The following is a 12,549-nucleotide window of genomic DNA, read 5'->3' as shown; positions in this document are numbered from 1 at the left end:
TTTTTGTTTTTTTTTGGAGTTTCCTGATGGACAGTAAAGTAAATGGCTGCAAACTGTTAGCCCAATCTGTCTGACTGTGAGCTCAAAGGACCAGTGGGAGTGTTAGTGTTTGTACCACAGGTGTTTTGGACCGTTGGGAATGCCGACTGGGAGTGGAGCCGGTGGTGCCAGAACCAGCAGGCAATATAACTGCAGTTTTTGGCACTTCTTTGTTGGCTAATCATACCACATGCACATGCTTGCCCTCCATACTCCATGATTCAGCTGTTATCAAGCCAATGAAAAGCCGCCCTGATCACCACTGTGTGTCACAAACACATTTTTATCTGTATTTAACTTGACGCTAACAATCCCAAACGTTGACCTGAAAGTGCCCTCACACTGACTGAAGCTGGTCTTAGATAAAAGAGCGTATTTCTCCCTCCGAGAGCATGCACAGAAGTAAAGTGTGAAGAGAAGAATCGAATGTAAAAATGATGGATGGAAAGTAGGAAGAACACACACACACACACACACACACGTGTGATCCTCTTCAGGATCCAGAGGGGAGGAGTGGAGGTGAGGACAGATCACTTTGGGATAAAAGTTGCAGCCGCAGCAGACATGAAATCCTCCAACGGGTTTGTCGGACAGCTCGGGAGAGTTCCTCCACTGACTTCAGACGGACGCTGCTGCTTTTTTTGTGCTGTAGGTGGACTGAGCTGATGAAGATCTGCAGAGGATTTCCTGACTGGTGCACCTGCTAAATGAAGATTTATGTTAGATTGAGATAGATTTCTGTCTCTGAAGATTAACGGTGCCGAACTGAACCACAGCTGCAAAATGACAGTAAGTCTAAACGTGGTGCACTGCTGCAACACGAGGAAAGTTTTCATAGATTAAAGAGTCAGTTCACTCGGCTTTCTTAGTTTTGGAGATATTTGTGCAGCTTCTAGAAGATTAACTTCTCCTGCCTTCACCTTTAACATGTGGTGCTCACACCTCTGCATGAAGAGATACCGCGAAAGGTAAAAGAAATAATTTTTGATTGAGTGAACTGACACTTTAAAAAACAGTTTAATATCACATGTATAATATCATATATATATATATATGATGATATTATGCATTTTTAACACATTTTAGAGAAATTATAATTAAAGTGCAGCAGATTTTGGACACATAAATACATTAATTGCAATTAACTAACTACATGCCCTGTACTCTATGATATCTCCATTTCTATTATGTTCATCATCATTTCATTCTATAATTTTATTTTGTTGCTTTATTGTGTCACAATTTAAAAGAAAATAAATGTTTAAATTAAAGGTTAACAAGAATATTTTCAAGTTGCAGCAAAATTTTAACATTTGAAAGACTTCTACCGACTGCTCTAACTCTGTCTAAGTCAAATAATTAATTATATTAAATTATATTAAATAATTAAATTGTAACGGCATGTCTTGGTCGGCATGTCTGTTGAGGCTTTGATGTCTTGTTTAACATAATATATGAACATGCATGAACTGTAAGTTGTTTTACACCTTTTTATTTATCGTCTTCTCAAATATTTACACTTGAAAAATGATTATAGGTCACAAAAATAGTTGACATTCTTCAGGTGTGGCTTTCTTCACGCAGATAATGTTTAATAATTGCGAAGCTTGTTGAACTTTGATTGTAATAACACTTTTAAAAAGACTTCTTTGAAAAGCAGCCAGCTTCCTGTGAAGCCGCACATATTAATTACTGCATGTATTTTACAGATTACATATTCTTCGGATCGTATTACATGCGTGATCCTCTCCTATCCTATTTTAAAAGTCGAGCTAACTCCTGGGCGTGTGCCAGTGTTGACAGAAGTGTGTATATCCCAGCAGACTCAAACACACATACATAGGCAGAACATCTTGTCATTCATCATGCCGGTGTTTGTGGTCCACAGAGATCCATTTCCATGTCGAGGACGTCACCATGACATTTATCTCTGACACATTTAGGTCCAACCTTGTCCCTCAGAGAAGCTGTCGGAGTCTGGCTCAGACCGGTGTCACCTCCTCTTACAGCTCCGAGCTCGTCAGCTATGCTGCTCACTGAATACCCTCTTAACTCCTAATCCTCCTTTTATTCACGCCATTAGTGAGGTTTTAATTATTCCGCTTATGTGAGCAGGAATCTGGATGTGCAAGTGGATTTAAGCTTGTGTTACATTTTCATCATAGTCCGGTGAAAACTGTGTATTTCTTCTACTTCATAAGTTAGTAACTAACTTTCAGGCAGTGTGTACGAGTACTTAGGAGTGTTGTTGATTGATTTAGTGCATTTGAAGATATATTGTGCTAAAAAAAGTGCATAGCTGCCTCCCTCTACTGGTTAAAACCACAGACTGTATGAAACATGGACCATGTATCCGTGACGTCACCCACAGTTTTTTGTACCAGGCTGTAAACATGTTTATTTCTGCTGTGAAGTTGGACATTTGAACATGGGGACTTATGGAGACTGACTCACTTCTGGAGCCAGCCTCAAGTGGACGATTGAGGAACTGCAGTTTTTTGGCACTTCAGCATTGGCATCATAGGCACGGAGGCTTCCACTCTAAAATCGTCTTCTGCCCATGATTCAGTTTGATAAATTTTAAAGAGATTTCTTTTGACATTTAAAGGTCCAGTTTGTCTAGGGAGCTCTAGTTACATAATATACAAGAAATGTAATACAATAAACAAACTATGTTTTCCAAATCAAACACTGGCTCTAGAAAAGACCGTTTCACCATAGCAAGATGGTGGCAATGTGTAATTACACCATTGGAAGCCACTAAATCCTACATACTGGACCTTAAATCTTGCATCAAGACCCTAAAGCTCTTAAAGCTACTGTTTGCATGTTTTCATTCGATATAAACAAATAAATTGCTACAAGCAATGCTAAAAATGTGCTAAACTAGTACTGTTTTTATTTGATCTGCCAATTGAGTTGCTAAATAGTTGACTCAATTATTTCAAGATGGTAAAAAGTCTCAGATAGACCTGCATAGCTCCGTAATAAGAGCACGGTATAAACACTCAGAGATTAGAGTTCAGTTTCCACTCAAACCACCCACACCAATAAAGTATTCACACATAGTGATGATGGATTCGACACCAACTGTGACTTCACAAAATAATATCATCCTCCTCATTAGAAATCATAAAGCAGTAAATTGAAGGTGTTTTTTGTTGCAGCTTTCAGTTTAAACTGTCCACAAACTGCTTGTTTTACATCTTAAATGTTACATTTTGGGCATTTTTGCTGTAAAAATCTGCACATTTAATGATATAAACCCACCTAGAAAGCAGCGAGTCCCTGACTCCTCGTGTTTGGAGTTGTGAATGAAGCCTCAGAAGAAATTCATGGTATCTATGTACAGCACATTCACAGCTCAGAGTTGTTCTCTAATGAGCTGTAATGAGCTGCCCAGTGTCTGAATATACGGTGACACCAAATCCCAGCCTAGACCTGAGGGTACCAGCTGTGGTGGAAACATCAACGTTCCACCAGACAAAACAAAGATCAGTGTGTGTGTGTGTGTGTGTGTCAAGGATTTCGTGAAGCTATTAACAGACATGTTTATACCCGTGGATCAGTGTTGCCAGCATCGCCATAACGACAATCATCACGGCAACAGTTGTGTTACATTCCAAAGAGCTGCAATGAACTCCACTTCGCAAAAGAAGCACTTAAAAACAGTGTAATGTTGTTTGTTCATCTTAAATATAGCAGTGAAAACAACATCCCATCATCTCTGCTGCTTGCATTATTTCACTGTGCAGTAATAAAACAAGAATATAAGCAACAATATTTCAGTCAGTCTAAAGATCAATCAAATGAAAGGAAGTGGGTCACTTTGCGCCAAGAAGTTTCCTATAGGTGAGCAGTCACGACAACCAAGGTGCCAGCAATCACTCCTAATGAACCATTCCCCAGATCCCAGCAACCAAACAACCATCACAAGCACTTCATTTACTCAACGTATGTCTGAAAAAATACAAGAATCCAGGCAGAAATTGGGTTTGTCACCGCAGATGGGAAATTAGTTCTACTGCAGCCAGAGTCCCAGAGTCCAAAGACGTGCAAATTTTTGGATTAAATGGTGACTCTAAATTGCCCATAGGTGTGAATGTGAGTGTGAATGGTTGTCTCTATGTGTCAGCCCTGTGATAAACTGACAACTTGTCCAGGCTGTACCCTGCACAATGTCAACTGGGATTGACTCCAATTCCCCTACTACCCTGATACCCTGATGATGAGTGGTTACGTAAAATAGACGGATGGTTAAATGTAATTTTTTCCAAGATGCACCCTAATTTTGCCATGTCTATTTTTGTTTTAGCCCAAATCATTCGTCTAGTTTGGTTCTTCGTTATGTTTCAACTCCTGCGTTTGTGTGTCCAGGCTGCCACTAAACTTCTGGATGAGATGTGCCATCTGACGGCTCAGTCTCTGACACCAATGGACACATCGGAGCACTTCAAGATCCTAAAGCTCCTGGGTGAAGGCTCGTATGGCAAAGTCATGCTGGCTGTACACAGGAAGAGAGGTAACACTTGTTCATTACGGTCTCGACACACCAAAGAAAAACACCTACATTAATACCTCTCCTTTGCATCCACCAGGGACTCCGATGGCTCTGAAGTTCTTCCCTCGTGAGTCCACCTGTCTTTTCTCTTTCCTGAGGGAGTATAACCTCTCGCTGTCGTTTTGTACCCACCCGTCCCTGACCAGGGCCCTGGGAATCGCCTACTCCACCCCTTCACACTATGTGTTCGCTCAACAAGCAGGCCTCTTTGGCGATCTCTACGACGTCATCTTGCCTGAGGTATACAGTTAACAGATGATGCGTAGGTTACCATTAACCATAATCTCATTTTGGCTATGCTCTATGCAAGTCTTCCACTGGTGTCCCGCAAGGATCTATTCTAGTCCCACTGTTGTTTAGCCTGTACATAGATAATCTACCACTGGTTTGCTCTAATGATAATGTCCGACTGTACGCTGATGATACAGTTGTCTATGTACACATCAAAGATGAAGCTGCATGAAAACTGTCTGCTTTAATGGTACAAATGACTTTTTTACTGATCACAGTCTAACACATCCCACATCTTCTCCTTTCATCGTCCACCAGGTCGGTATGGAGGAGGACTCTTGTCAGAGGGTGGTGTCCCAGCTCTGTGGTGCTCTGTCCCACCTGCACTCTCTTGGCTTTGTCCACAGAGACGTCAAACCAGAGAACGTCTTCCTGTGTGACTCCACCTGCCGCTGGGTCAAACTAGGAGACTTTGGCATGGTCAGTATAAAACAGAGCACTGTACTGCTCAACTGAATGAAGCCTGTTATTTTGATTTAACCAAGTATGAGGTCGGGGTGGATTGATGTATTTATTGGACATATTTACTGTGTTTCTACGCCAGGTGAAGGCCAGGGGCACCAGGGTCCCGGAGGTCTGGTACAGCTCTCCTTATTGCACCCCTGAGGCGGAGATCGCTCGGGGAAATTCAGACAGCTGGAAAAGCATGAATGATGAGGATGAGGAAGAAGAGAAGAAAAAGAAGTCAAGAGTTTGGGTGTCGGTGGAGCCAAGCACGGACAGTTGGGCACTGGGGATCCTGACTTACGCCATGCTCACTGGCAGCCATCCGTGGGCTGAAACAGCCAGTGACTGCCACTCATACCTAAAATATCAGGAATGGTTTGAGAGAGCAAAAGGCCCTAATGACGAGCTGGATGTGTGGGCAGAGCCGCAGGATGAGAGTGAAGCCGAACTTGGAAAGAAAGATCACCCTCCCATCGCGCCCCAGTTTGCGTGTTTCACCCCGCTGGCCTGCTCCTTCTTCCAGTCGCTACTCGACCCGAGGCCGAAATTTCGTGGACGGCCTGATGACGGGCTGAGTTTCCTCGGAGGGGACTGGGTGATGGAGAAGGAGAGGGCGAGGTTGGAGAAGGAGCGAAAGAAAAGCAGCGGGAAAGGAGCCATCAAGAAACTGAAGGAGATGGAGGGGAGAGGAGAGCGATAAGGAGATTTATGAACTGTTTGGTGATCTATTACATGACGATTTGTAGTTGTAGATAGTTCAACAAATATTTTATTGTGCCTCAGAAAGACACTGTGGTGATAAGACGAGTAGATAAACACATAAACATTCGCTGGTTCAAGCTTCTCAAATGTAAGAATTTGCTGCTTTTCATTGTTTTATATGACTTTAAACCGAATATCTATGAAATTTGGACAGTTGATCATGCAAAACAAGACAAGTGTTTTATTTATTCGTTGCAAGGAAACAAAGGGAGTCCATTACCTGAAGGTCTGTGAGCCTCTACATTTTGTTTTAAAAATGTTGCTTAAGTTTTAAGAGCTACTGATGGCAAGTGGTTTGTTGGAGTGTGACGCTGATGGGAAAATCACTTCCCACACGTTTCCACTTCAAACAGGCGGGAGAAAAAAAAATCCCCTTTGTTAAATGAAAACCACAAGGTTTATAGGAAATGTGGTTTGAATTTTGAGAAACGGTCTGTGCACTGTGGTAGTTAAACAGTTGTTTCAATTATGGTTTTATTTGTTTCTGGAAGTCAATTAAATTATCGGTCCCTCACCTTTGATTAATTAAAAATATTTATAGAACTACACATGAAACATTTGGGTCTATATATCTGACTGTAGTGCCCAGTTTTTATAGTCAGAAAAATGTAAAGTAGCTTTTTAACCCAGCTTTGAAAAGGCAGAAATAGTAAGTACATGTATGTAGAGCCAGTTCCTGGAAGTAAATATTTATATGCTGCATATATTTTGCACTAGCAGCAGTTTTGTATATGTTAGCACTTGATGTAAGCTGTTCGTTGTTGCTGTAGCACTTTGTACATAATAACACAACTACAACTTGCAACACATTTGAGGTTTTACTGACACAATGCAAGTGCACAATGTCAAATACTTGTTTATTTATGTAACTGTACATTTGTAGAAAATATCATTCAAATGGAATAAAATTTTTGTAGCATGTTTGTAGCACTGTAAACATAAGAACGTTCAGCTAACGCGAGTTTTGTTTCTAGCACGTTAGCACTTGATGTACACTAACTTCTCTTGTTCTGTGTATTAAATCTGCACTACGAATGTATGAAATTTAATATATTAAATCAGGATTTGATGTGTTACGTAACATTCAAATGGAATCAAATTTTAGTAGCATGTATGTAGCACTGTAAACAACTGGACATACGTTTTTCATTGCTGCTGCTGCACGTAATACATGATTACAGAATTGTATCTTGTCTTGTTTTGTGTAATAAATGTACACTGCACATGTATTAATTAAGATTTGATGTATTAAATTCAATATTACATATAAATCTTGTAATACCTTTCAAGAATTATGACATTTGCAGTTTATAATGTATAATTCAAATGGAATAAAATTGTTTTTGTAAACCAAAAATGGTTTAATGGCACAATAAATCAGATTCAAGAATAAAAATCTGCAAATAGATTGATTTCAAACAGATTTTTAGTATGTTGACCTTAAAAAAAAAAAAACATGGCACGGCTTATTTCTCAGTAATGTCCTCGTAAAATTATACACCAATGCAAATAGATCACATGCACTCATGAACAAGTGCACGCAGACACACACACACACACAGTGAGGACCATCTGGAGAGCTTCCCCAGATGTTTTCAAAAATAGATCTGAGGTCGTAAATTCGACACTACGACCTTTCAGCACCATGTATGTGCCGCGTCCTGCAGCGCCGACCCCTCAACCTCGCAGTCCAGTTAAGTCACACGCTGTTTCTTATGCCAGTACGATCAGCTGGACACAGACGCCGACGGATTTCAGCACGCGGAACACTAATGATGATGGCGAGCATGGATCTCTGACAGATCTATAAACATCGCTCTTTAAAAGAAATCACATAAGCAGGTGATCAGACCAGAAATAGCACTGGATTATTGCACATGGTGTGCAGAATACACAAAATCCAGTTCAGTATTTTAGGGTTCATCAGTGCAGAATTACGACCATTTTAGTTGACAATAATAACGTGACCAGGTGATATAGCGTTGCAGCTTTTTGGATGTATAACGTCGGGTTTTCCCGGAGCACTGTGCGACTGTGCCAGGACTTTGTACATGGATTAATTCAAGCCAGGTCATAATCACAAGTTTGCACGCTAGTTATCTAACCAAACTCTACAGATCGTGAGCAAAAAAACCCTCAATGCAGCTTGCTGTTTCCTCTGAGTCATTTGGCAAACTTTGAAACGCTCTCTCCTGCTAGCTACTTTGTTTACATAGGTTTATGTACTCGGACTTCTGTCCGGGGCGGATACTGTATGATTTGTTTTCCAGAAAACACATCTTTGACACTTCTGTGGAAAAGTGAGAGTCGGCAGCATTTACAAAGTGAGAGGACGATGAGGTCAGAGACGGAGAAGTAGCAGTGACAGACCGCAGAATGCTGAACCGCTGCCCAGTGTAATAAAAAACCGGAGGAGTCGTAAATAGCAAGCGGAGGTGAAAACAAAAACAAAAAACCTGTTGCAGAATACATCCATTGGGACTATGTAAGGATGTAAAACTGGCCCAAAACCCCCAGACAACCTTAAAAAAAAAAAACGATGCAGAATCATGGAAGAAAAACTTTGAATTTAATCTATTTCCTGTTAATTTTGGACTCTTACAGAGAGCCAAAGCATAACTGAAGTATTCATTTTAAGTGCGGGCCTTCTATATGGAAGAGAGGGTAACAGGAAGCTAGTTGTCTGGTTGTTGTACGGTTTCCAGGTTTATTTGGTCTCTGGTTCCAGTTCATTTTGGGTTTTTCGCACAGAATAATATGAGGTCACATCTTGTTAAACCAAAAAATACACCTTGAATAAAGCTTAAATCTCACAAGTTTTCTAGTTTGTGCCTAATTCCACATCGACCACTTGCCCAGCTCCTGTTCTGGCACGACACCGGCTCCACTCCCCATCAGCCTTCCCCGTGCCTGAAAACCTCTTCTTCTTCTTCTTCCCGGTGGTCGAAAATGTCAGAGAAAACTCTGTAAAGTAGAATCTGTGAAATACTTATTTCCCGCAGGTGATCGTACCTGGAGCTCAAAATCAGAAACAGACGTATGAATGACGGAGACACCATTCACCTGATTACACCTGCAGCATGATTTAAAATCTGATATTTCGGTAGAAAAGTTACAACAATGTTGCCTAAGTACATCGCCAACAAGTATCCACGCACACTCGTCCACTTAAATCATCTCATCGAGGTGTTGGTTCAAGTTTCCCTGAAAACTTCAAAGCAAAAAAGTGATGATGGGTGACCCTAACCTTTGACCTTTGAACTCTCTGTCCTCTCATCCCTAACACCTAGCACCAAAATCAAACCAGCGTTCAGCGTCAAACTGTTTGTCTCTCTGCCGATTTGAGCCAACAACACATTCTTAATATTATTAAAGTGGCAGAGTTGAAATGAAGAGATCATCTGTGAAGAACAGCATCAGCCAGAACTCATGAATTAGTGAGCTTGTTAAAGGGCGACAGTTTGATTACCGTATCACATTTGGGCAGCAGGTCTGCAGGTCTGATGCCGGACACTGGTCGGTGGCCTGTGAACTATTCCCATCCTGACATTTCACCTGCTATGTTGCGTTAACACTGTGTCTCTTAAATATGCCAGGGTTGTGTAACAGTGAGAGTGACTGCATGCATGTGTTTGTTTTGAAAGTGTCAGTGAGAAAGTGAGAAAAGAAAGGTCAGAAGTTAACGAGCGGGGCAGATCGTAAATTTTAACGGAGTCATAAATAGGTAAAGACAGTATTTGGGTTAAATTTCAAAACGTCTAATTCTCCAAAAGCTGTAAATTTAAAGATTGTTGTGAGAGGATTTTATTAAGAGATCAACATGATGAGCATGGCAGACTACAAAGAAAGTTCACAGGAGTTCAAGATGTCTTTTGCTTAAAGGTTTATTGAAGCTTGGTCACGAGGAATGAAAGATTTATCAATACACTTGTGTCCTCAGAATAGTGCCGCAATTACTCCATGTCCCTAAAAGTTCTACACTTAGTGGTCCGACGTTGTTATCGGACTCTGTAGAGGCTTCTGTGTTACTTACCTATCTGTTGTGTCGTGGGAGTTAACACAACAATCTAAGACTGAACACAAGTGGCAACCTCCGTGGCTTTGAAGTGTGGAAGTGCCAAAAAACTGCAGTTCCCCAAACGTCCACTTGAAGCTGGCTCCAGAAGTGAGTCAGTCTCCATAAGTCCCCATGTTAAAAGCAGAAATAAACATGTTTACAGCCTGGTACAAAAAACAGTTTTGGTCTCTATAGCTAATTTCTCCGTTCATGACAACTGTACTGAGGGTGAATTTATATACAACTCACCTGTTCACATTATATTAAGGCTTAAAGTTATGCAGGATTAAAAGTGTGGACGCTTTGATTGACAGGTAGGTGCTGTTACAGATGGCTTGTCAGGTAGGTGCTGTTACAGATGGCTTGTTTGAGCAACCAGGCTTCATTAGGCCCATATCAGGTCTGCTGATGATCCATTACTTGACATAGGACAAGAACGTTATGTTACCTTCCTCATTAGCTGATTAATGTCCCGAGAGTTCTGGGCTATGTTTCTAAAAAGCACATCGTTGCAGTGATGTGAAGGAACTTGGAGTTCTGCTGGCTTCATCGCAGCTCACGAACACATATTGGTATCTCATTTGGATGTGAAGGAGGCAAACACATCTCCTGTAACGGATACAGATCGTTTTCTGACTGCGACACTACCTCGGGGCGCCTGCTGTGAATTCTTCTCATCACAACCTCGAGCCGAACAAATGATTTACATATCTTTTTATTTTATGAAGTGCTGATGTACGTAGCTTTGATGCTAAGATTAGAACTGGGTGACCTCAGTCCATTAAAAGTGTGTTGGATGTCCAGTCTGATACCAGACAGACGGATAGACAGACGGACTCTGACTAAATTATACCAACAACTATTGGACAGATTTCCATCAAATTTTGCTTTCTCAGCTCCGGTTCTGGCACGACACAGGCTCTGTTCCCACATCAAAATTCCTCCATGACCCCGACCTGAAAACCTCATCTTCCTCCTGGTCTTTTTGGTCTCTTCTCTTCTGTCATTATGCCCATAAAGGCTGCTGAGCCTGGTTACATTGCCCACTTGCTCCAACTCCTGTTCTGGCACGACACTAGCTCAGCTTCCCGTCCGCTCTCCCTGAAAACCTCTTCTTCTTTGTGGTGGTCAAAAACGCCTGTGGTACTGTATCGGTGAAACGTATCGATACGCAGGGCCGGTCTTAGCTATGGGCAATGTGGGCGGCCGCCCAGGGCGCATTTCCGTGGCCAGGACCGGCGCTGTCGATACGTTTCAATTTTAGTCAACGTGTCAGCTCACACAGTCTCCGTCCCCGCTGCGTCACGGCTCCGGAACGACTGCGGCGTCCGGCAGCCCTCCGCAACACATACGCAGAGCTTCTATTATTCACGGACGCCGGAGCACGGCGCATAAATTCAGCACAGAGCAGACCGTGCGGGGAAGGAAGTATACAAAATATAAAATAAAACCCTGGTTTATTTTCAAAATAAAATACACGTCATAATGGGCGGGGCCGACCTGAAGTCAACAGGTGAGGGACTTTCAGGCGTAATCATTCATGACACCTCACATCCTTTTTATAAGGACACCAGAAAAAAGATGCGGCGTGGAATGCCACTGCAGGAGTCAAAGAGACTACAGCTGTCAATATTGCGCGACTATGTGTGAATTTGCGAGATCTCGTACGTCCTCGCGATGCTCGGTGGCCGGCGGTGCTGCACCAGTGCGCATCACAAATGTGAGAGTTTGCGGATGGCGGAGTACTTTGTCGTTCTGGAGCCGTTCTTTATGCATTGTACTTTCGGTGTAACACTACCTGCTCTGCTCTGAGTTCAGAGTCCAGACAGCCTGGCTAACAAACTGAACTGGCATTATCTAACAGCAGCTACAGTCAGGAAACTCCGAAAGGAAGCGGATTCTGCTGCAACATGTGCATTTTATTTAAATCTTTGAATCGTATTGTTTGCATCTGAGCTACGTGTTGATCGTTTAAATTTGAGTCCTCATCACTTTGATGAAAAGCTCTCTGGGAAGGGAAACAAAATCTTCGTGCAGAGATATCAAGTGTATTAAAAGTCCTGAATGTGTCTGTGACACGGATCCAAAGGGATCCATCAAACTGACGCCGGGTGATGGTGTTTATATGTGCTGCTTGGTGTGGGTTACAGAGCAGGAGGTGACCCGGATCAAACACTCGCATTAATGCGACAATATGTGGTCTAAAGCTCACACACCGACACACAAATCGATCTCAAACAGAAACCTGTGATCGGGCATGCTCAGTGCTGTCACACACAGCTTAGACAAATACCTAACATGGCCTCAGAGGCGACGAGAGATGACAAGACAGACAGAGCAAGATGAATCGTGTTCTGAAACATGCCACTGGTTTCCTCATCTCGCCCTCAGT

At 42.1% G+C, this 12,549-nt stretch overlaps 1 protein-coding gene across 2 annotated transcripts; it reads left to right on the top strand.

The window, feature by feature from the left end:
* The first annotated feature begins 208 nt into the window (after positions 1-208).
* On the top strand, positions 209-6,915 carry LOC104924405 (serine/threonine-protein kinase SBK2-like). Of its 2 annotated transcripts, none has more exons than XM_019254523.2 (5): positions 209-828; positions 4,417-4,561; positions 4,638-4,840; positions 5,150-5,311; positions 5,436-6,915. In XM_019254523.2, exons 1-5 carry the CDS (start codon positions 823-825, stop codon positions 6,036-6,038), a joined length of 1,119 nt encoding a protein of 372 aa, XP_019110068.1. In that variant the 5' UTR covers positions 209-822; the 3' UTR covers positions 6,039-6,915. The 2 variants fall into 2 exon arrangements, with proteins under 2 accessions (XP_019110068.1, XP_027142714.1); XM_027286913.1 differs by lacking the exon at positions 209-828 and adding an exon at positions 903-1,007.
* The last annotated feature ends 5,634 nt before the right edge of the window (positions 6,916-12,549 follow it).

The sequence above is a fragment of the Larimichthys crocea genome, chromosome XIII (genome assembly GCF_000972845.2).
Source record: "Larimichthys crocea isolate SSNF chromosome XIII, L_crocea_2.0, whole genome shotgun sequence".
Lineage (NCBI taxonomy): Eukaryota > Metazoa > Chordata > Actinopteri > Sciaenidae > Larimichthys > Larimichthys crocea.
Note: the sequence above shows the minus strand (reverse complement) of the source record. Positions and strands in the feature narration are given on the sequence as shown.